General features: G+C 35.9%; 1 protein-coding gene across 4 annotated transcripts; it reads right to left on the bottom strand.

The window, feature by feature from the left end:
* Positions 1–3,166: 3,166 nt before the first annotated feature.
* LOC110104301 (helicase-like transcription factor CHR28) lies at positions 3,167–24,467 on the bottom strand. Of its 4 annotated transcripts, none has more exons than XM_020833341.2 (13): positions 24,232–24,466; positions 23,951–24,105; positions 23,569–23,861; positions 18,945–19,987; positions 18,661–18,830; positions 18,421–18,492; positions 15,613–15,687; positions 14,632–15,520; positions 12,152–12,282; positions 11,389–11,610; positions 6,245–6,751; positions 5,928–6,137; positions 3,167–3,666 (listed from the first exon to the last, which is right to left on the bottom strand). In XM_020833341.2, the coding sequence occupies exons 4-13, from the start codon at positions 19,945–19,947 to the stop codon at positions 3,562–3,564; spliced, it is 3,384 nt and encodes a 1,127-aa protein (XP_020689000.1). In that variant the 5' UTR covers positions 19,948–19,987; positions 23,569–23,861; positions 23,951–24,105; positions 24,232–24,466; the 3' UTR covers positions 3,167–3,561. The 4 variants fall into 4 exon arrangements, with proteins under 4 accessions (XP_020689000.1, XP_020688999.1, XP_020689001.1 ...); XM_020833340.2 differs by having other exon boundaries at positions 23,951–24,078; XM_020833342.2 differs by having other exon boundaries at positions 23,961–24,078.
* Positions 24,468–25,655: the final 1,188 nt, after the last annotated feature.

Here is a 25,655-nt window from a genome sequence, read left to right as displayed (position 1 = left end):
GCTTTATTTTTGTTTTTTAAAATTATTTTTTAGCATAAAAAATTTTTGAACTGAAAATTTTTGTTATGAAAATTTATTTTAGAAGGCAAGAAGAAAGCTGTTGAACTTTAGTCCCACATCTCCAATCTCCAACGTTAGGGAGGCTCTCCATCTCTATAAATATTACTGACACCCACTACGTTATATTACCTCCACCTTAGGTAAGACCTTTTAATTTTTTAAATTTTAAATTTTGGCTCTGTCTCCTCCGCTGTAGAAGAAGCACATCTTTCAAATGGCGCTCTCTCCACTTAGACAATCTCCAACCGAACGTCAAATGAGTGTTTGATGTCGTTCGGTCGCTTCAGCCTAGGGGTGCAAACGAGTCAAGTCGAGCTCAAGTCAGGCACTGTTCGAGTCGAGCTCGACTATCAAATACCGAGCTCGGGCTCGACACGTCTCATATGTCGAGCGGCTCGACGAGCTCAGTCGAGCTCCGCTGCGAACTTCGTCCCACGTAGGCTTACCGAGCTCAGTCGAACTCCGCAATGAACTCCTTCGTCGTCAAGGGCCCTCCATCGCGTCCGGAGCTGATCAAGATTCTCTCTCCTCTCTCCTCTCTCCTATCTCCTATCTCCTATCTCCTATCTCCTATCGCTTCTTTCTTCTCTCATCTCTCCAATGTCTCTCGACTCTTCTTGGTCCCTAACTCCTGAACTGATTCCTCTTCTATCTCTTACAAGGCACTATTAAGAACAAATTTTCCAGCATCCACATCTTCAGTCAAAAGGAAAAAAAAAAGATTTAAAAAATATATATATATATTTCCCCGCTGCAACTACTGAACTTTACCCAGACAAAGATAAGAACAACAACAACATTAAGCCTTTATCCCACTACGTGGGGTCGGCTACATGAATCCTTTTTCTCCATTGTGTCCTATTAAAAGTCAAATTCTCGTTTAAATCTAATAAAGAAAGGTCATTCCTAATATTTTCTAACCAAGTCTTTTTAGGTCTACCCCTACCTTTCTTAACATAAGTCAAATTTAATACCTCTACTCTCCTAACCGGGTCATCGGAAGGCCGCCGTTTTATGTGATCAAACCATCTAAGGCGACTCTCTCTAATCTTATCTTCTACTGGAGCTACTCCAACCTTTTCACGTATATGCTCATTGCGTATCCTATCTCTAAGGGTAAAGCCACTCATCCACCTCAGCATCATCATCTTGGCCACACTTAACTTAGTATTATGCTTCTCTTTATAGTGAATATCCATATATCATAAATATTTTATCTTAAATTTAGCAAATATGTATTTTTTTTCACATTTAATTTATAGTTAAACCATAAAAGTTTTATTTTGTTCTTAGCACAATTTTCATTTTAAAAAAAAAAACTGGCAATCATATAGTTTTATGACCGTTAATATTCAACGGAAATGAAAAATAAGTTTATCGTCTTCAAAAGACATGTTAAATTATTGGAAGCGTATTTGAATACATTGAAATGTAGAATCAAAATTTTTAGCCTTTCACATTTGAAGCAATGTTCTCTAAGAGAGCGAGAAACACTTTTTTTTCACTTAAGATGTGAAAATGAGAACTTAATCGCTTAAAGTGAATTCATTGAAATGCAAAATCAAGTTTTTCGGTGAAAGAGTAGCCTCTCTATCAGTAAGGATCTTCATCAGAGCACCAGTAAGGTCATGACCTGTTAGATCCAAAGGAAGGATAGCATTATAAAAAAAAATTGTTTTAGAAAACAATATAAAAGCTCTGCCAATTAAAAATTCTTCAAATCAAATAGCCTCTTAAAATGTAGAAAAAGACGAATCTGCCCGACCAAGCAAGGCCAATGGCCATATTCCCTTAAGTGAGGTGAGACAGAGATCATAATTATGAGATATTGCTTGTGGAATAAAGATATTCCTTGAGAAAATAAATTTAAAAAATAAAGAAATATATTCTTTATTTGGTTAAAAATAGAATTAAAAAGTAAAAGTAAAATATATAGTACTTTATCTCTATTTTCACTCTTTGGAATACAAACATTGGCTTTTTTTTATAACCAAAAGAAGGTAATATGATAATCCTACTTTCTCTTCATTTGCTATCTTCTATAAAAATATAGGAGCTAATAGACAAAGGAGATAAATATGAGAGTGAAAAACTAGTTTCACTTCTTTCTTTCTCTTTCTTTTTTTTTTTTTTTTTTTTTTTTTTTGTACTTTGAAACTCAAAATAGGAGTGAAATTTCTAATTTGTTGATAGTAATTTTTTATCATATAGTTGATAGATTTTCATCTAGAAATATATTGAGTACAATTTAAATTTCATTTAGGACTAAATTATCCCTATGAACGTTCGAATAAGATAGTTAGTCAAGTATATCTTTTCTAGGCGCAATCGAGTTTGAATCTTGTTTGAACAAGGTTGGAAAGAGGTTTAAATCTAATTTAAACATATTTTTTTTAAAGAGTTTTACGTTGAAAACTTAAATCTAATTTAAACTTAGGTAAACACTTTTAAAACTAAATTCAACCCTTTTTTCATCATTATTAAGTATTGAATTTATTCAAAAATAACCTTTAATAGATTTTTTCCTTAATATTTTTTCACTAGTGATACAATCTTCTTATTTTTTATCAAATATTTTAATTTTTTTTTATAATTAGTTTTTTTTTTTAATTAACCAAAAAGAGTTAAAAGGATTGTGTTTTGATGTATTCAAGTTGCCAGCGAGTTGATACAGGTTGGTGTTCATTAAACGAGTGAGATTTGAGTTGATTAGATTCAAATTAGATCAATTTCAGATCAAACATAAACCCAACCCATCATGACACCCCTAGTGAAGAATGACCAGCTAGTGTTTCTAGATGTGAGTTTGATTTCATTTTACTCGATTAGATGTCACGAGCTAACCTGATCAAGCCGATTCGTCAAAATTTAGTTGAATTTGGATTGATTGAATGGATTTGAGTTTGATTAGGTCTAATTTATTTAAATTGCGCTCAACAAGTGATGTGAACCTCATTTCAAAAACGAGGTCAACACTTACAAAAACGAGGTCAACGAAAGTAATAATTCAATGAAAGCTTTTATTCACTTTTACCATTAATATTATTATGCATCTCATTTCCATGCAAAACATGCTATAAAAATCACAAAATCATAAGTTCCAACATACGATAGTAAAGAAAATCCCCTGTTCTTATTAGTTATTACAGTGTAAGAAAATTTAATTCATTACTGCAAATGCTTACTATTACTGAGAAAAATATTTACATATCTACAGCACTGTTCCATCTAACCTTGCCTGTAGATTCTCTATTACAGATCTAAAAGAGATGAAATCTCTAAGAGAACAAAATAAAGTTAAATCCTATATGGCCCATCTCTCCTAAAAACAAAAGAGACGCTAAATCTTTTCCAACGATCCAAATCAATCTGCGCCAATGAAAGAGAAGGGCTTCACAAGCTCAAATTAAAAAGCTTTCTCAGTTCTCTCATGGCACTTAGAAACCCAAAATAGATATAAGCCCTCAACCCAAAACACTAACTTCCACAGCAAAAGCGAATTTATATCATAAATAGATATTTAAGATCTTCCACTGTGAGACGAGCAGCATGGCTACCAGCATTGTCCTCTCCAAATGCAGAGGAAACCATCTTTCTCTTTTCCTCCTGCAAAATCATGATGAAAATTCAGTTATTCTTATAAATTGGGTTGAAACTTGTTTCTCAGTTGATATCGGTCATGATGTATAGAATATAACAAATTAGTCACAAATGGTGCACAAACAATATCAAAAACATGTTCAAAATTGCTCAAATATATAGCTCCCGTTTAAGAAGAAGAAGGGATTGACAGCTATTTGCAATCAGATTCGGTATAATACAGTGAAGAAGTGCTATCGAAACATTCGTGTTCATTACAGTTTTAATTATCAGAGGTAGGGTCATCCTCCTGTAAAATGTGATCTAAATTACACATGAATAGCCGAAAGTAGGGGTCAACTTTTGACGCAACCCGAAAATCCAATTCGAGCCGGACCCGAATTTTTTGGGTTAGGGTCAACCCATTTTAAGAATGGGTCGGTTTTGGGTCACAATTTTCGACCCATTTCAAATTCTGGATAGGGTTTGGGTCAGCTGAAAACCCAATTCTGACTGGAAACGGAAAAGGGTGAGCTTTTGGGAGAACTCTCGTCTTTTTGTCTCTCAGCATTGATTGCTTATTTTTTTACAAAGTCTAAATCCGAAACTCTCGTCTTTCTCTACGAAATCCTGAAGAAGCATCGGGATAACGCGGTGAGACAGTGACGAGATCTAAATTTTTTTGTTTGGCTGAATTTTGATCAAATTCTTCTTAGAAATTGCTATACCCAATAGCTCGATGATGGTGATTCACTGATTTGTTGCCTCTCTCTCTCTCTCTCTCCCTTCGTCTTTATGTGCTGCAATGCTGCTCTGAAGTCTAAACATCTTCAATAGATGTGAGGAAGTTTATTGATCTGATTGATTTGCCTAATTACCTCTAAATGCATAATATTATAATTATTCTCTCCCACTGTTTGCGTCTTTAATCTAATTTGATATACCCCAGTAGTCGCTCGCTCTTACCGCGAAGCTTCTTCGCCTTCATTCTTTCCCTTTGTAATGTCCGAAAACCTCATCTTCTTCCCCAAATCTAACAGCAATCAGGTTGTGTCGGGTTGACTCGGACTCGAAGCAGGTCGGGTCGGATCCAAAAACTGACCGGTTTGCAAAAACGGGCCTGGTTCGGGTCGGGTCTAATAATATCGAGCCAGATTCAGTTTGGACCCGAACCAGACCAGTGACCCGATTTTGACAGCCCTAGTCAAAAGGTTGACAATGTGGATGTGAACGTGCTGTATGAAAGGGATGACTTCTGTATATGGAAACATAATTATACTTTAGAATGGATGACCTATTTTTCTTGCATTTCTTATCTTAAGCTTGTCCACTGTGAGACGAGCAGCATGGCTACCAGCATTGTCCTCACCAAATGCAGAGGAAACCATCTTTCTCTTTTCCTCCTGCAATAAAAGGTTTGAGAAATCTTTTCATCGATATATATATATATATATATATATATGATTTTCTAAGTCATGATGAAAATTCAATTATTCTCATTAATTGGGTTGAAACTTGTTCCTCAGTTGATATTGGTCATGATGTCTAGAATATAACAAATTAGTCCAAAATGGTTCACAAACAATATCAAGCATGTTCAAAATTGCTCAGATATATGATTAATTATTATGTACGGACGCTGAATGTCATTTAGAGACCAATCAGAACGCGCAACTTCACCCTGTGCTCGGTACTGCGGCTCAACACTGCTCGGTGCCACTCAGTATCGCTGACGTGATGCATTTTGATGGTCTCCGGATGGCGTTATGCATTCGGTCTCCGCACAGAATAATTTCTTTAAATATACCGCTCCAGTTTAAGAAGATGAAGGGATTGCCATCTATTTGCAATCAAAATTCGGTATAATACAGTGAAGGAACATTCATGTTCATTCCAGTTTTAATTATCAGAGTTAGGGTTATCCTCCTGCAAAATGTGATCTAAATTACCCATGATAGTACCCAAGTAGTTTTTTGCATAGTCAAAAGGTTGATAATGTGGATATGAACGTGCTGGATGAAAGGAAACATTTATATTTTAGAAATGGATGACCTATTTTTCTTGCGTTTCTCGTCTTTATCTTAGGCTTCGTTTGGGACGGCCTTCTTACTTCTTCTTAAAGCAGCATTTTAGTACAATATTTGAAAATTTTATACTATAAAGATACTTTAAGAAGCGGTAAATAAGCCGTACCAAACGAAGCCTTAAGCTTGGCACCCCCTACACAAGCTTTCATAAAATTCTTATTCAATGGTATCAGAGCATACAATTAATGGACAAAGAATTACCTGAAGAGCTAAAATGCGATCCTCAACTGTATCTTTAATGGTTAAGCGAGTAACAGTCACAGGCCGAGTCTGCCCAATTCTATGTGCTCGATCAATGGCTTGATCTTCGGTAGTCGGATTCCACCAAAGATCAAGAAGAATAACATGGCAAGCAGCAACCATATTCAAGCCAAGATTACCTGCTTTAAGCGACATGAGCATAACGGTCACCTGAAAATGCACCAAAAATGGCCACATTACATTACAAGAGAGGCAGAAATATTTTAAAGTCGCATAGAAATGCAGAAATAGTTCAACTAAAATAGCGAACATAAAACCTCTGGATCGTTGTTGAACTCCCTCACAGCTTTATCTCTTGCATTAAGGGACATTGTTCCATCTAACCTTCTGTACTGAATAAGAGACTGATTTAATGAAAGCTCAACTAGATCCAGCATTCCTGTCCACTGAGAAAAAACAATAGCTTTCACTGGTTTAACAGAGTTCCAATCATCTTCACACTCTTGATTTTGGTGGGTAAGATAGAATTCATTAGAAAGGGAACTCAAGATATCGACGGTGGCCTTGATTTTGGAAGAAACATAACTGCCATGCACAATGGAGGATTCCTCACTGTGTGATGAGGAACTTGAGGCAGCATTACTATCAAACTCATCACAAATAGTAGTTTTCAAAGTAGCTTGAGAGAAAACTAAATCGGTGCCAAGAGTTTCTTTGCAACCAGCTGCAGGGCACAAATTATCGTCGCCGGTTAAACGGTCAGATACACATTGGTAGCAGAAAACATGACTGCACATTGTTACAACAGGATCCTCAGGTGTGTCCTGAAAAGGTTTAGATATAATAGCAGGATTAAGAGAAGTAAGGTCAATATAATTAGGAGATGCTGAGTTGCTTCAACAAACCAGTAAATTTAGGTCTGAGAAATGAAACTGAACAGCATCAGCTTTTTTGTGAATGTATTAATGAAATTAGAAACGCTTGAGCTATGTGAATCTCATGCCTCCATAAAAGTAAAGAGAGCAAGGAATTGCAAGAAGCAAAGATGAGCAAATATATGATAGAAAACACTTGTAGATCTCGAGTATTTCTTATCAATCTTTGGAAAACAGCGAGCTTTCTCCACAAAAATCCACACAAAACCACGAAAACAGTAGATAATTTTGTATTATTTGATGAAAGGGAAACGGAAAATAGCAAGATACAATTGATCCTTTATTTGAGAGGAGTATCGATCTCTCCCAAATCTCTAGACAGCCGCTAGAGCCCAAAGGAAAATCTAAATCTAGGAGATCTCAAATTTCAGCCAAATTCAAAATGCCATAACCCTAGGAAAACAAACTATTTAATGCATACAATTAAAAAGGAAATCTCTAAACAGTCCCTATATTCAATTTCCCTCCTAAACTTCCTAAAAAATCCTTTTCTAAAATGCCTCACGCACGCCATGCATGCATTCGGCGCATACAGGAGGCAGAGCACTCTCGCTGATGTTCGCGTAGGCCGGTCCAATCGGTCCGACTGGATCGGTCCAATGGACCAGTCTAACAATATCTTAGCACTTATAATAAAGCTTCTATGGATCTTTATATTCATGGTGAAAAATTAACACTTTTGTCAGTCAATTGACCGATTCAATTTGCAATAACCAAAACTTTAACATAGGCTTTATCTTGGAAACACCAACGAATTTAATAACCAAGGTTATAGGTTTAGCCTTGATTAAACATTGATACGAGCAAAACAAAAAAAGATTGTTGGTACCACAGTATAGGTAGCACCAACAACATTTTGTGATGTATCAACAACTTTATCATATTAATAAGAATTCCTTAAGATTACATGACAAACATCCAATCGAACTACATTATACATTAAGACATCAATAATGTCCATTAAATGGCAAATACAATGAATTCTTTAATAAGCTTAAACTCATCTTTCACTACAAGCAACTGATAGTAATGAAGGAATGTTTATGAGGTTTATGTGATAAGAATATCAGGACATGGAAAGTTTATTAGAGGCGTGGCCGTCGATCTACCACCACGATTGCACCACTCTACTTTTGATTTTCATATTTATTATTGATGTATTAGTTTTATTTATGAAGTTTTATTATGTTTTTGTTTTTGTTTTTCATTTTTGCCCTTACTTAAGGGCTTAAGTATGTGTAAGCCCTATGGGCATAGTAGTACTTTGTATTTTCTCATTGTATGGGCTATTTAAAGTCTCCATCTTCTTCTTTGAGGGTTAATGAATGTATGAGATTTCAGTTTTTTCTGTTTTCTTGTGGAGCTTGAGAGTCCTTGGAGAGGAAGCCTAGGAGAGGCCAAACATAGTACCCAATAACCATCTTCAGGTGAGTTCTTGGTTCCTTAATCTATCCCTTTCTTTTCCCCTCTTGCACCCGCCGCCCCAAGCCCTTCTCCCTTCCACCCGACGGCCACCCATCCCCACCGCCGGCCCACCATTCCACCGTCGGCCAAACAATCCACCGCCACCCTTATACTTAAACCGGCCACCTCCTCCCTAGCCCACCCAACCTCTGACCGCCAACATCCTCTCTCAAATCCCTCTAAAATTCCCCAATTTCCTTATTTAGTCAACCCCCATTTTGGAAAGATTTCGAATTTAGATTCAATTGAATTTAAATTTCAAATTTCTTCCTATTTAATAAATCTATTTTTGGAATGAGCCCACAATCAAATAAATTAATCAAATCTTGATTAATTGATTCATTAATGCTCAAGGTCCAAATACATTGAACCTAGACATTTTCTCCCCTTCTCTCTCCTGGCCGAAATCTCCCCTAGCCCCTCCTAATTAATTTCCTGCCATGCTTGGGCCCATTAATGCTCCACAAACCAATCAATCAAAGCACAGTTACGTCCCCCCATCCAAGCTGGAATTAATCTCAGGTTTTAAACTTAATTCCCTCCCCTCCCAACCACATTTGAATTGATGCTCCTCAATCCAAGTTTTCAATCTGCTCTCCCAACATCTGCGCCCCTCTCCCCCTCCCATACTCGGGGAATTTCAACAAAGAAGAGCAGTTCTCCTGCACCCGTGGCTGTCACAACTTACTGTCCAGAAGCCTCCTGCTTTCACAGTAGTTGTCCACGACTTTTTCTAAGCCTTATAGGTTGTTATCCAGAGTTTTTCCAAGTGCCAAAACTGCTATCCAGAGATTCCAACTGCCCACCTTGATGTCCAAATGTTTGGAGAAGTTTCCATTCGCTGCCTGAGGTTTTCTGGACATAGAAGTGTGTTGTCCAAAGGTTCCTACAGCCACGAACTGTTGCCTAAGCTTGCAGGAAGGTTTAATCATGGCAAAGGTGAACTCTTTCCTTCTTTCATACCTTCCCCGTTGACCCTTACTTGTGGTTTTGATTTATTCATGTAAATCTTGCAACGCTCCGCTAAAGCCTAGTGTTTAGTAGAATTGTGTGAGAGATCTTTCATAGCACCGCTCTTATTGTTAGATTAAGGATTTCTTGTTGAAACTCATCTCGTATGCAACGTCAAGAGTAATTGATTGTTATGTGATTTTTACTTTTCGCGAGTAACTTGGCCTAAGCTTGTGTTTACTGCTCTGTGTTTTATTTCATTGTTTAACTCACCATAAATCTTTAATTAACTTGCTCTTAATCATCAAGCGTGCAAAATCCTTATCTAAATCATAATTTCATATATGTTTGCTTTTGGTGAAATTGAAGAAGAAATGTTTGTGAGCAGGGGAGATGTTTTTGTTTTGGTACATAAGAAGGGAAAGAGAGTTGTGTGCTGTGATCAACGAGAGAGAAAGTCTTGAGACTGATTAGTAGCTTCGAGTGAAGATCGAGAAAATCTATAATTTCTTAGGGGTTGTTTGGTTGGAGGAAAAGTGAATGCAAAATATTTATTATGCTTTGTTTTTCCACTTTTTGGTGTTTGGTTGGAGGAAAAGTGAATGCAAAACATTTATTCTGCTTTGTTTTTTTCACTTTTTGGTGTTTGGTTGGGATGCAAATGCAGTGTATTTCATTCTAGTTCAATTTTGAGATAAAGTGTTCTACTGCAATAACGCTTTACACCACTTGCTCCAAGCTTGAGAACCGCTTTCGGCGACCTCCACTGTCACCGACCGCCACCGCCGCCAGTGCGTGAGTGGGTAGTCGTCTGGGAAGATCGTGTGTATTCGGGTGGTTTGTTTTATATATATATTTTTTAACTTTTTCAACACATTTCTCACAAGTTTAGTACCTCTATAATTATCATAATCTTAAACATCTATACTCTTAAATATTAGTAATAGAATATTTCATCTCCACTTTGTATCCTCTTATTCTTCAAATTTTCATTGAAACAATTTATTAACCAAAGCATCATAGCATCCCCCATATATGATTAAATCTAAATAGTCGTCTCAGATGGACTTGAAGATTATAATTATGCATCTTCCAATAATTACACTTTAATTTTATGAATCAAACCATAATATACGTCATATTTTTTAAAATATATGTTTCATTATTCTCTTCCATAGCTTCATCATATATCTCATAAGTTCAATGCCTCTATAATTATCATAATCTTAAACATTCATATTATTAAATATTAGTAACCGAATATTTTATCGCCGATCATTTTTTATCCTCTTAGTCTTCAAATTTTCATTGAAAAAGTTTATTAACCAACACATTTTAGTATCCCCCATATATGAAATCTGAATAGTCATCTCAGATGGACTTAAAGATTACTATTATGCATCTTCCAAGTAATGAGACTTTAATTTTTTGAATCAAACCACAATTTACTTCATATTTTTGTTTATTATGCTCATTCAAAATAATATATTTCTAAAAAAATAGTATTTAATAATTTATAAAGAATAATATTTTCATCTTTCCTTGAGGTCTTTATATTTACTTAAGAATATATAATCTCTTTATCTTTTGATTGAAGTCAATAAATCTCTTTATCTTTTGATTTAGTTATTTTATGCCCATCATTTTGTCTTTCCTAGTACCAAGCTCCATTTATCATCAAAAATTGCTATTCCTACTTTGATTAATACACTATTTGCAAGATTGATATTTTATAACCATTAAGCCTAAGTTGGATGTAATTTCAGCTACCCTCTAAAAGTACAAAAACACTTTTTCTTTGTAGCTCCTCATTCCACCACCAAGTCTCATTACATGCTTAATATGTTTATAGATCCTAAACTAATTTGCATTTCTTAGAAAGAAATTTGCTACAACATTAAAGTATATTATTATATCCATTTCACATTGGAAACTAATTGTTGCACCTAGCCTGCCCATCTAGATGGATGCCAGTTGGTAAAATCTTTTGAAAGTTATTGTCCAAGTCTTGGAATTGAATCCCACCAATACCAATAAAGAATATATATATATATATACACACACACACACACACATAGAGAGAGAGAGAGAGAGAGAGAGAGATGGCTTACACTGCATACAGGGCAAATTGCTAATGATGCTTCCAATTGATATAGCAAATGTAATAACATTTCTTTGGGAAGCTGCCTTGCCATTAATATAGAATCTCTTGAAATAGCTTCCGAATAATATCCTTTGACCAGGATTGGATGGCCACAAGCCTGACGGAGTCGCAAAAGCATCAACAAAATATTTGCATAATTTTGTTTGACGGTGCCAGCAGCAGCATAGGCCTGAAATCCGGAACCTGCTGCTTAGTAAATTTCTCAGATTGCTAAATAACAAGTTGACCGTCAAGAAGCAAATACATAAGAACCTAAAATTATGAAGTATGAAATGCTGATCAATCTCAAAATTTCGAACAGAAATTATATAAAGTTTTATGGGGCATAACAACAAGAAAAAAAAAGTCCTAACTTCTACAAGGGTAATCTAGTAACAATATGAGAAAAAATCAATTTTGAATAAAGCATTTATTAATTTTCATAACAAATAATCATTATAAGTAACCAGATTACCTGTCCGGTGATTTCTAACTTCTAAGCTTTGGAAAAGAACATTAATTTGGTTTCATAAAAAATATATAACAGCTCACTTTACACAAATTGAATAGTTTAATTTGGTTTCCTAACTTCTACAAGGGTAATCTAGAAACAATATGAGAAATGCAGCAAAGATCTCTTTAATCAAGAGAACAACTGAGATGAGAGTTCAAGGGTATAGATCCAATCAATAAGAAGGCTTATCTAAGCAAATTATGCTCATCATAAGTACCTTGAATTGCTGCCGTGAATCCGCTTCCAGCTTCAAGTAGAATGCTCGCTCCTCGGTAGAGAAATCAACCTCCTTTAAGCATATTGATTTTGGAGGTAACTTAATAATCGCCTCCCCATTAATTCGGGTTTCTACACAACAGGAGACAATGGTTCATAAATACAGGTGTAGATAATAGTAGACAAAGCCATAATTATACATTAAGATTATGTCAAAAGGGACAAACAAAGGGATTCCTAGTGCATGATAATGACTTTCAGGGACGAAGCAATCAACAAATATAACTAGAAAAAGTGATCCTTTATTTAAGTAGCTAGCAAACCTCATAAGCATGTATAAGGAAAAAAAAAATTGATTCCTGGTGATAAGGTCAAAGAGGAGCAAAACAAAGCCAATTTAACCACGCTGATTAGGCAGGCTCTCAGAAGCATCCAGAGTATGACCCAGCAAACCTAATGTACATCTACTCCGACCAAGTGCTGAAAATTAAAAAACTTAAGGTATGAGATCTTTTTCCTTGCCCCCAATTCCGCAGTTTGTACATGTTGAAATATGTCATTTCTTAACAGCCCAATCTCAAACCATCACTATTGTTACGTACTGGAATATTCGCGGCGGTAGAGAAATATATAGTTTAACGTCTTAGCATTGTACGAAGATCCAGCACATAATCAGATAAGTGAGAGTGTAGTGTTCATAAGAGACACTAGAGTTTTTATGTGGAAAACCCCTGAAAAGGGGGAAAAACCACGGGGCCTGGCCCAGTTTGAATGAATCCACTAGTATTTGTAGTCGATTACAAATGAGGCCTTCTTAGGGAGAAGGCCTTGGCTTGATGTCACAAATATACATCATATAGAGTGTATTACATGGTGGGAGTTACAATAGATGTATTTCCTTTGGTGAAGGTGAGGGCCTCAGGTGTTGATGAGGGCCTCTGGCAAAGGTGAGGGCCTTTGGAGAAGGTGAGGGCCTCAGGTGTTGGTGAGGGCCTTTGGCGAAGGTGATGGCCTCTGGCGAAGGTGAGGGCCTCAGGTGGTGGTCCGACGAGGCTCCGGCGGTGGTCCGGCGAAGTTACGACGGTGGTCCGACGAAGTTTGATGGCCTCGTGTGGTTGTCCGGCGAGGCTCCGACGGTGGTCCGACGATGCTCCTGCGGTGGTCCGGCAAGGCTCCGGCGATGATACGGCGAGGCTCCTGCGGTGGTCCGGCGAGGTTCCGGCGGTGGTCGAGGAGTTTTTTCCTTCTCTTCCTTCTCTTCTTGCTTGGACCCCCTCTCATGAGAAATGAGGGGTCTATTTATAGATTTTCTGGAGTGGCATGGCCCGTAAATAGGCGTGAGATCAGGGGCAAATAGGGAGTGGTCGAATGGACGGCCGATATTGAATCCTACGATCGTGCACCGTTCGTTGGACATTTGAATACCTTAGTGATGTCGGAATTCAGTGATCTTGGGCTCTTTGGATTCATCTCGTCGAGCCGCTCGATTTGAGTATAAGCTCGTTAAAATCGGAGACCATTTGGTAACTCAAATTGTGATATGAAGCTTCCAACAGCGCTTCAGGTCCTTGATTTGGGCTCATTTGGGCTCGGATTGAGTCGAATTTGGTGTTGTTGAGTTCGTATTTCCGAGACGCTCAATTTGACTGTAAGCTCGTTGAAATCAAAGTTCAAGTGCTCCCGGATTTAATTTTTGAAGTTCCCAACTTGATTTTTGCCTCGAGATTCGTGCCTGTTCAAGAGATTTTTTGACGACGTATCAACTATAATTTTTTAGGTGCACTATTTAGGCCTTCTCCAACCGAACTCCAAACGTATAAATGTCGTCGCTCGCGAGCTCCAGCCGAACGGAAAAAACTTCTTGTATTTGGTTGCGAGTGAATAATGTGACGCCAATATTGACGTCGCACTGTTCACCTGTGTTATTTTTCTATCTCTACCGGATTTACCGAAGAAACGCGCGAAAGATGAGAAAGACGGTTACCTTCTACGAATGGCGCAAAATGGAGTTCGATTGGAGATGAATCACACAATTTTTTAGTTTCACTGCATTTTGGAGTGAAAAAAGATATTTTAGGTTAGAGATGCCCTTACACTGCTTAATCATAGTTGGTCAGATCCCAGGATATCCACGAAACCAATTAAAAGAGTACTTTTACTTTTACAGTGTACTCAATCTCGTTCCAACATTAAGGTTTCATTAGGTAATGGAAGTTGAAGGTTGGGAGGTTATGAGAACTATCATGAAGGATCACGCCCCCCGATTTGCTAAAGTTTCTAGAACCTCAATAGCCAATGATACAATCCACAAACCAAAAGTTCCAATAGACATGTTGAAATGATGATTTTCTATGTTGACAGAGGAAGAAATTTTGGACTTGGACTTCACAGAGCTCAGGTAATTCTACTGCAAAATATAACTCTGACACTAGACTAACAGAGAATCAAAAACAAACAGAAAATGAGCAAAGAGAAAAGTACCTTTCGTGCGTCGAAGCAAAACAATTCTCAAAACGGCCTGAAGTTTTTTGTATCCTTGGATTGCATTTCTTGATATTGGGTATTTTATTGAGTTACAGAAGGAGCTATAGACAGCATAAGGCTCATACTTTAGGAATCTGAAGTAACTGTATAAATCATCAATTGAATTCTGCATTGGTGTCCCAGATAAGCACCACCTTCTTTTAGCCCGAAGTCCAGAACAAGCTCTAGCTACTTGAGTTCTGTGATTCTTAATCGTTTGAGCTTCATCCAGTATCACCCTGAACCACCGAACTCTAGCAAGGGAGCCACTACCACAATCAAGTTGGGAGTCTCTATGTCCTTTACCTTTTTTCTTTCCCTTCCTTCCCGCATTGGATGTCTGCTTCCTTTTCTTGCTGGAAGCAAATTCTGAAGAAATCCCATACTTCTCCATATTTTTTTGCTCAATTTCATCATCATCGTCATCAACCAAATGTAGCCTTGGAACTTCATTAGATACAATGGAATATGTTGTAAGAACAATATCATATTTTGCCAATTCTCGAGGATCTTTAGTCCGTGTTCCTCCATGATAAACTAGAAAAGAGAGCTCCGCACTGCTTGAGACCTTTTCCTCTAGCTCATGAGCCCATTGTCTTAAAATACTAGCTGGACATACAACCAAAGTTCCAGCAGCAGGTCGGCGATTCTGGGAAGTACTAGCCACCTGCTTCCTTCGAAGATCATCCTTTCCAATGTCTTTCACATCCACCTCATTGTTACCATCATCATCGTCTAAATTTAAGGCCTCGAGAATAATGGGTGGAGAAGAATCTGCCGTGAATTTGGACTGGAGACTCTGCTGCTTTAGTATGAGGGCTATCATTGATATCGTCTTACCAAGACCCTATGATGATACAAAAAGAGAAAAACTAAGATCAAATTAATAACCATAGAAACATCTAATTTGCCAAAAGAAATATCCACAAAAATAATGACCTGATCATCAGCAAGTATTCCACCAGCACAATGCACGCTCTTTTCCTTCTGAACCATCCAAGCCAAGGCTATTTTCTGCAGCACATAAAGTGACACAAGACATCTTAAAGATTAGAGTTTACCAGCGCAAACTTAAGATGAATTGCACAGAATAAATAAACAAACATCAAATTTTGCATTTCATCGAGTCATAGTTTTAACAAAGTTTAGTCTCTTTTGATACAAATTAAAAAATACATTAGAAACGGTCCAAATAATAAACAAACATCTAAATTTTGAATCTTGCAAGACCTCTAATAACGAAATAAATCCATGCAACTGATTGTAACTAATTGATCAAATTCCAATCACATGCAAAATCAATCAAAAAGTATGTAGATAAAAAGAACAATGTTAGAAGTCACCAAAAAAGATCTAGGCCTCCCACCAGTACAACGAAAAATCCACATACAATATCACAAATACAAATTTGAGAAAATCTTAACTTTTAGCATAAAATCAAATGATCTATCTTTAAAGGTTTTATTTATAATAAAAAAAAGACTCATGATTGGTATACGAGGTTATATAAAAAATTTATTGTAAGTAAATCATAAAAATATGTTGTACCTATATGTTTTTTTATTAAAGAAAATTATCCCAAATAGATTAAAGATCAGTTAATGAATTGCTTCTAATTGTGACCAAATAGATAGAATTCTAAACTTCAGGTTTTTTAAAGCTGCCGTTGTCAACAAATTGCCTAAAAAATTCAATGCAACTCAAAACTCCAAATTGATTATTGATCATGTTGAAAAAGATGGTACTTCCATCATTTTAGTTTTTCATTAAAAAAAATTATAACACAAAGGTGCAATAATCGTGTTGCAGAGATGAGGATGCTTAGATGGATGAGTGGCTTTACTCTTAGAGAGCATATACGTGAAAAGGTTGGAGTAGCTCCAATGGAAGATAAGATCAGAGAGAGCCACCTTATAGTTTGGTCGCATAAAACGGCGGTCTTTTGAATTTTGATGACCCGGTTAGGAAAGTAGATGTATTAGATTTGACTTATGTTAAGAAGAGAAGAGGTAGACCTAAACAGACTTGGTTATAAAATATTAGAAATTACATTTCTTTATTAGATTTAAATGAGAATTTAACTTTTAACATGGCACAATGGAGAAAAAGGATTCATGTAGCCGACCCCACATAGTGGGATAAAGGCTTGATGTTGTTGTTGTACAAAGGTGCAATAATCGATAAAAGCCACCAAACCCTAGAGATGTTAAGCATAGAAGATGATCCTCAAGTGACTAACCATGAGAGAAAAAAGTTATAATAATTCTTATATCAATCATTAGAAAGTTGTCACATTTGTATTTTGTTAGTTCACTGTTAGTTCACTAACATCATAATGAAACCTTCCGATATTTCTTTCTTTGAATAATGAAGGAAACATGGTTTTGAAAATAATAAATAATGGGTGACAATGGTGAAGGTGTTGAAGCCAAATTTTCTTTTTATTGGACTTAAGAATTTATGAGAGAAGGCATAATTCTAAATATTGTATCGAGTTTTTTTTAAATTATTGGATTCCTCGAGATAGTAGAGCATTTTTTTCTTTAGCAAGCCCGATCATCTTTCGTATGCCCTATTCCTGAAATACACAATATGAATAATAACACATTGCATTTGGAATCTTTAATTAACTTTTGATTGGATATCATATATTGATATATAGTTTATGTACATGGAGAACATTTGGAGTGTGAAGCATTTATTTCTAAGAATATCTCCTTGATTGGCTATGGTTATTTTCTTGTTACTAGGATAATAGATGTATAAAATAGATTTATAAGAGGAATTTTTAGATGATTTGGAGCTCTATAATCAATGATCCAAAAGTTAAAAATGGGCATCTCAGATATTTTCAAGACATGAGAATAGGAGGTAATATCTGAGAATGCTTGAATATAATTACCCAATGTAGATGTCCTTTCAAGTGCTTCTAGCAAGCATTTTTATCTGTTAATGCCTTGTAAAAAGTCGTACTTTTTTCTTGAATGAATGTCCTGTAACTCTCCAATTAGATTTAAATTGCATCTCCCAATTCCAATAGAACCCAAAACTAAAGGTATGTCAGTAATATTATTGTTGTTCATAGAGAGAGAAAATATGGTTATGTTCGCATTTAAAAAAAAAAATAGAAAATGGAAAAAATACGACAATGTAGCGATAAAGGTTACAATAATGGGACTATATTGCAGCAATGTAGCAATAAAGGCCATAACAATGTAAAATGTTTTAATAACGCAGCGGGTACTATAGTTACAAAAAATAGAGGGGAAAAAGAAATAGAATTGCAATAATGAAAGCTTGCAGGTTCTATACAGCAAATCAATGAAGGCTTCGACTTGTAGAAATGCTAAGAAAAAAGTCTAAGGCTCCTATACCACGATAAGAATTTAAGAGAATCAGTTAAGTATTTCATTCCCACATATGTATGATATTTTTACAATCATAGGTGAGTTGCTAATAGAACACATAAAAAATAGAAAATACTAATTATAGAAAAATAACAAATAAACCTAATACTGATGTGTTGGCATAATAATTACAATAATCCACAGATTGATGAGTAAGCAATAGGTATACTATGGATTAATGAGGTGGCAGCTGAAGAGGAAGAAGAGAGGACGGGAGTGTTGACGAGTGCGGGAGTCTTGGCAGAAGTTATGCAGGCATTTTACACAAATTACATAGGCAGTTGTTCACAAAAGTTTTTCCAAAGAAAATACAAAATTTTACCATCGCCAGCTTTCTTACCTGATGCTTTAAAAGAGAAACAGTCAAAAGCCCCTCAGGTAGATCTTCTTCTAGTTTTGGCTGACCAAGATTCTGTGTAAAACACAGAGAAGTGGACCCAATTAATCTCACTTGCAATCAATAAAAGCTCAAACCAAATAAACACCATTTAGCTTTATGAAACCAAAAGATTACAAAAATAAGCATGGATGTAAATAAAATGAGAAAGCAAAATAGTGAAAGATCCCCTTAAAGAAGTACCTGCAAAGCCTCTTGATATATTTGTGTTTCATCATGCCCAAGACGGTGCTCACCAGAGCCTGGAAAATTTGCACCATCTGGACCAACCAATCTGGCATTACCACTGGATTTTCCAGGATATTGAGGCAAAATCCTAGTTGCAGGTGCATTTTCATGTAAAAACACATCGTCTGCCCACAAAAACAATAAGTGATTCTCTTTTTTATTAACGACAATTACTCATCCATGGAAATTATTATTTATTTATACAGAGGGTGAAAATTCCCCGAGATACACTGCATTACCTCTACCATTATATAAGCCTTTTGATGAAGTAATTAATTTATCATTTCTGCTGGACGGGTCTGAGAATTTATGTGCATTATCAACTTTGCCTGCTAACACAGGATGGGAAGGCCTTGTGCTAAAATTTGGATGTTGATCAGTACGCTTGTTATGCATCGAAGCATTCATCTGACTACTGTTAGCATTTTTACCAGTCCAATGAGAAGGCAAAGCTCTCCTTTCCCTTTCATGGATATGGTTTTTGTCTATCATTTTATGGCTATCTTCCACATATATGGAACCAGGCAGTTTTGATTCACCAGAAATATGAGCTGTTTCAAGTCTATCATTTCTATAAGCACCATCATCTCGACCTGCTCGAGACCACCTATTCTTTTCAGCTTCCACAGGATTTTTCTGTGAAGTAAACAAAGCTTTTCCACGGAATCCCGTGCTTGGTTCGGATACAAATCCCGATGTTGGTAGTTGCAAAGAGGATGGAAGGATACGCTTTGAGGTCTGCAAAACTCTACCATCAGTGCTCTGACCAACAACGACTGAACCAGACTCGATGGTTGCCGGGGCCTTCAAGTGATTTTGCATTTCTCTTTGAGGAACATGAATAACCTCTTCATTTGACACATGGCTTGCATCAAATCTCCCATTGCTCGAGCTGCTTCTGTATGGACTTTGGTGTGTCAACCCTGCTTGATCCTTTAAAAGACTGTTTTCAGCTGAACCATTTTTTCTAACAGCACTCCCTGGAAGTTCGCCAGAGGTGCCTACCCAAGGTCTGCTCCTCATAGAAGCATGCGGAGCAGAACCATTACCGTGATGCTGAGGCAGTTGTACTCCCATATGATGATTTTGGTCTACGAAACTTCCAGGATGGTTTCTGGACTGAGCAGTTGCAACATCAGAAGACCCGTCGAATTCAAAGTCAATATCACCATCACTATCTGAAGAACCAATGTCAATGATTTCTGTTTGCATGGGTAATGAATGACTAGAAGACTTCTCCATTACATTAGAAAAAGGTTTGAAGACCTGTGAACAGAACTGGCTGCGGAAAGAAAGAACATATAAAGTTCAGTCATTCATCCACATCGATAACTTCCAAAATACAAGAGGTAGAATGTAATCTTCAGAAGCAAACAAACTTGAGTTAGATTAGCTGAATCGCAGAATTTCTGTCAGCATATTCATCACCTTACAAATGCACACTTCCCCCAATAGATCATAGGAAACTGAAAAAATGTATTTGCGCCATCGGGCATCTATAGGAATCATAAGACTGCAAAGTGCGTTTCATAGACAGGAAACAGATGAAAGTGGCAGGTTTTTTATTGATCGAATAGAGATCATGGTCAAGAGGAAGTTTGAATGTTCAAATAACCAATTAATACCTAAAAAGAAACTGAAAGAAGCTAAGGAAAACATATTATGTGTCCGTAATATTGAAATAACTATTGATAAAGGAATACAATCTCATAAGAAAGCAAACTCATTGCCATCCTGTGCCATTTACGTCCATCAACTGAAAAGTACTTGCAGTGAAACCTAAGACAAGTACTTTGCTATCAGTAGAAACAGAAAAGCTTGACGCTTCCCTGCTCTTAACTAAAAAGTAGGCTGATATGAGATGAGACCATGAAGGAGTAAGTTAAGTGCCATAGATATTAGTGGTAACAAAAGTTACGATCAATACCAGGGCATTTTAACAAAAATGAAGAACTCAATGCTACACATGATCAAATATCACTTTAAGAATGAGATCCTTATGAATTATTTACTTTGTTATTATGAAATGGAAATTGTTATCACATATAAATTATCACATGACCTACATTATTTATAATAAAAACTGCATATTTAATATTGCAATTATTAGAAATAAGATAGAGTTATAAAGGACAAAATCTTTTCTAAATTATCTGATTAGTAGAAGCATATATGAACTTAGGCAAAAGAAGTGAGCAATCAAGGAAAATATAATACATGAGAAAACAAATAATGAAAAAATTACAACAATAAATACTATAGATTCCTATATAAATAACTATCACATGTGATAGTTTAGATATGTTAACTTTGCCCCACAAACTAAAAGTTCATGGAAGATGTAAGGTTGAGTTTGTAAATACTAAAAACCAGATTTAAAGTAGTCAGATATCTTATTTCCTAGAAATTACGAGTATTGCAAGTGAAGCATGATTAATCTGTGCTAGAAGAGTACCATGAATCAAACGCAAAGAGTCCGAAATGAAATCCATATCAAAGAAAGCATAGATAAAATTCTTAAACAGAGGTATCAAGACATTGGGTTGGAAGAGGTATGACTAGAGAACGCCGATGAATAGTGTATTGATGGTGTTTATGAAGAGGTCGGCATAATGAGGATAAAAACTACTAGCATGCTTATCGTTAAAGAATGGAGGAGATTGTAGAGATGTACATGTCTACTTGAAATAAAGAATGACAAGTGAAATGGATCGTATCGCTCCGTTCACCTTCACTCAGCTATAGCTTCAAGAAGTCCGTACAAGATTTGGTTGTAGCGAAACTAACAAGAATCAAACGCAAAGAGTCCGAAATGAAATCCATATCAAAGAAAGCATAGATAAAATTCTTAAACAGAGGTATCAAGACATTGGGTTGGAAGAGGTATGACTAGAGAACGCCGATGAATAGTGTATTGATGGTGTTTATGAAGAGGTCGGCATAATGAGGATAAAAACTACTAGCATGCTTATCGTTAAAGAATGGAGGAGATTGTAGAGATGTACATGTCTACTTGAAATAAATAATGACAAGTGAAATGGATCTCATCAGAAGATGCTATGAGAGACATGCCCATATATATGCTTGTACAATAAATATAATTGAGTAACAATGTAATCTTTTATAACAACTTTTTATTGTTCAAGTTTCTTGCCAATATATGCCCATTTATATGTTTTTACTAGAATACAATTGAGTGTTGTGTAATCTTTTGCAATTTCATCCCCTTTCAACCATGGCATCATTAGAGTTATGTCTTAGAATCCTTTCAATATTATTTACACGCCTCATTGATGTTGCACTCCTCAATCTTTCAATATCCAATGGCTTTCTCACGCACTTTCCGTCTTTATTGACCCGTTTGTACTTGATGAGCTTCTCCCTTCTTGACATACTCATCTGTAACATCAATCACTAGGGCATTTGGCATCCTTCTCTACAACTTGCAAATTTGTCAACCTCTACAATCTATCTCTATTCTCTAGCGACAACTACATAGTAGTCTTTTTTCCTCACCATAAAGCTCTCTATCAATAATCCTAATTGACATTGTTTGTGGATACTTCCATCAACACCACCTATCGCCATTTCTATTTAAGAAAATTATTTGCGCCTCCTCAGCCACGGATCATGTTGACGATTGTTTGCTCCACATTCACACAATCTCTCTTCCCAATACTAGTGGCTATCTTCTTGTGACACTTTCTTTGTTACTAAATTGAAGTTAGCATAGTCTATGTTGTCTTGAGTTTATAGGGAAGTGTTATCATATCTTGTCACATAACCTAAATTATTTATAATAGGAATCTATGTTATTTATTATTATTCTACTTTTCATTATTCAGAATTTTTTTCCTTTATCTTCTTTACTATTCTCTTACTTGCATGTATATATGCCTGTTATATAAAGACAATTAAGTAGAGATGTAGTTTTCTTACAAATCTCTCACCATTGAAATAGAAGAGATAAAGGACTCCTTGCTAGAGGTCGAGGGTTTATGGGAAAATGTGATCCAAAATAGCAACATGGAACTAGACTGACTTATCAGGTCTAAAAACCAAGCATAAAGAAATGATGTCAGGCAGGCCATATTCTCAAACTGAAACAAGTCTATAACCATTATTCTAAAAAAAACAAAAGGTTTTTTTTTGCTGGATTGAACTTAAACAAGTGAATATACTGCCACAAATGATCTCAGTCTTCATGATTAGGCTAAAAGTACGAAATTAATATCAGATAAAGGGAACATATTGAATTGAATATCATCTTAAATTGACTTTGGCAAAATTATGTTGTCAATGATTGGAAACGCAAAGCATCCAATTAATTATGACTATATTTCAATGGATTGGAAACCTTTCATTACAACCTGGCCATTAAGAAAATCAACATTAATTATCTGGAGTGCTGAAATTAAAAAGAAATGGGGTGTAAATTCTCAAGTAGATGCAGGAAACTCCTTTAAATTTTGAAATCCCTTTGAGTCTAGTTAGTTAAACCATGTAAATGTATTCAAATGTTCAAGTCTCTTTGGATCAACTTTCAGATTTTATTAATCAAGCAAAATATTTGCATGGCCAAACCTTCCATCAGGTTTATCAGTAAGGCTAGAAGAGTTCCTAAGACCAAGGCCAGTCTAAATCCAACACACTTGTTAAATTCCTAAACAGCAATCTACATCTATCTCCATATATTTAGAAAAAATCAGCAATGAGGACACGAAACAAAAAATAGACATTTAGCTTCATTTTCTTTGTAGCGCTTCTTTTTAAAGAAAAGCCATGCATTAATGAGATCCCAATCTAATTTCCACTTGTATACAAAAGTAAAATGGCCAGATAGGGAAAGGCTTGGCAACATACCCTCAGGCAGCGATGATCCATGCAATTAATTCACCCTTCATATTTCTCACCAACATTATCAACAACTTTTAATAACTGTCAGGTGTTAATCTCTCATACGACGTCTTCAACAGAAAATGTAGCAATTGCACTCCTTTAGAAGCAACTTCTTTTTCTTTATTCTTGTCCCCAGTTTCAATTTCTTCTAGAGCAATGTGAGAAAGAATTTACCGACTTCATTTAAGCTAACCATCGTCCTACATTTTCGATAAGCTTCCAGACATCTGACATTTTAACCCAATAAGATGCAAAACCTGAAAAAATTTAACTATTTTGGTCAGATAAATAAGTCTAGTATTTTCAACACACGGAACAATTATGCTCTTCAAATGCTTGATCCTACCTTAACATACCCGTTTCAGGTTAAAAGAGCAGAAAATCCTTCATCAGCGATCTGCGCGACGTATCCGCTAAAGAAAAGGAAAACCCTAGAAAGCGTCTCCTCGCCACTCAGAGCCTCGTTCTTCGCAGCTGATGGGAAGGACAGTCGTAGCATTACTAACAAAGACGACAAGGATAAATAAAATGGGAGGAAAAGCAAGAAAATAACGGATTTGGCTCGCCTGGAAGAAGGAACAGTAAATGCATTCACCTATTGAAGAACTTATCAAGATTAAAACTCACTAGGTTAAGGAATCGACCACCGAGAATAGCAATTTGAAAGGCCGAGTATTTAGTTTCTGCTACCATCCGCAAATTCCTTTGGAAGCCCTGATAACCTGCTGCGAATGATGGAACCGAATTCATATGCACGATTGCACGATGAACGGGAAAGTCGGAGGAGAGAGACTCAGGTCCGGTCGGAATCGACCGACGAGATTCTTCTGACCCGACTGTTCGGGCTTAATGAAACTTTAAGACCTATTTTACCCATAATTTTTTTAACTCTGTTTAGTTGTTTTTATAACGCATTATTGAAGCATGTGTATCTAATTTTTAAACAAATTAAATCCCTCATATGACAACCTTATATATAATATTAGTGAATATTAGTATTTATTGTAAAATTTGATTTTATAATACCTCATAATAGTCATAATAGTATAATTGAGCAAATGTGCTCATTATTTTATTATTTGCAAAAATATGTCTGAAATTACATTTTGCACCGCATTACTCATGTTATATGAAAATATGATTCAAATAGTGGTTCAATCATCATGTGTACTTTTTGAACAAGAATTTGCTCGATCATTCAACTTTTTCCTGCATGCATGTTTGAATATTGCTCAAAACTTAACAAAATTTCAGGCAATATGAGTAGGGTTAGAACGAAGCTTGAACATGATTTGAGTAAGGTTTGAAAAACATTTGAGCACTATTCAAATAAGTATTGACAAAGTTAGAATAAGCTCTGATTATATTTTGAATAAAGTTTGAACGTAAGATTCAAATAATATTTGAACACGAAATTAAGCAAGGTTCAAACAAGATTCAAATAATATTCAAATAAGGTTCGACCATTATTCTAATTTGGATCTTTCTTTTTTTCCTCATTATATTATAGCAAATGGATTCACTTGAGTTATTTTACTATATGTATAGGTATCCACTCTAATTGTATATGTATAAAGATGTTAAACAATTTAGGTAACTTGTAGAGCTGTTGTGTGGTGGACAAAGTTGTTAGATTGTTTCTAGGCAAATGATCTTATTAGCAAAGCTGAGATATACCACTTTAATAAATTCCTTAGATTACCTAAACTGCAATTATGTGGCTATAATTCATAAAATGTTGTTGAATATGAGAACAGGAAGAGAATGTCACAACTGACCCATGCCACCGTAGAAGTCATACCGGGCCTGATTATGAAAATAAGTAGAAAGTGAAATATCCAAATCATGTATTATATAGAGTTGTTGCTCAATATAGATGTGTTGCGGGCTAGAATATACATGGCGATAGACATTTAATTTTATGTCTTAGTGTTGCACGGATATCCAGCTCACACACAGAGAACACAATATTTTTTACGTGGAAAATCCTTGAAAGGGAAAAAATCATGGGGTCTGGCCCGATTGAAAAGATTTCACAAGAACTTGAGTTG

Source organism: Dendrobium catenatum, unplaced genomic scaffold, assembly GCF_001605985.2.
Source record: "Dendrobium catenatum unplaced genomic scaffold, ASM160598v2 fragScaff_scaffold_1593, whole genome shotgun sequence".
Taxonomy (NCBI): domain Eukaryota; kingdom Viridiplantae; phylum Streptophyta; class Magnoliopsida; order Asparagales; family Orchidaceae; genus Dendrobium; species Dendrobium catenatum.
The sequence above is the reverse complement of the archived record's forward strand: the minus strand, read 5'-3'. Positions and strand labels throughout refer to the sequence as shown.

Bases quoted from the DNA above. Each gene is read 5' to 3' on its own strand.
- LOC110104301 (XM_020833341.2), bottom strand. From the start codon at position 19,947: ATGGAGAAGTCTTCTAGTCATTCATTACCCATGCAAACAGAAATCATT. The intron at 15,521-15,612 runs GTCATTATTTTT...GTATCATCATAG, and splicing joins GAATACTTGCTGATGATCAG to GGTCTTGGTAAGACGATATC. The intron at 11,611-12,151 runs GTACTTATGATG...TCCGGATTTCAG, and splicing joins ATTCACGGCAGCAATTCAAG to GCCTATGCTGCTGCTGGCAC.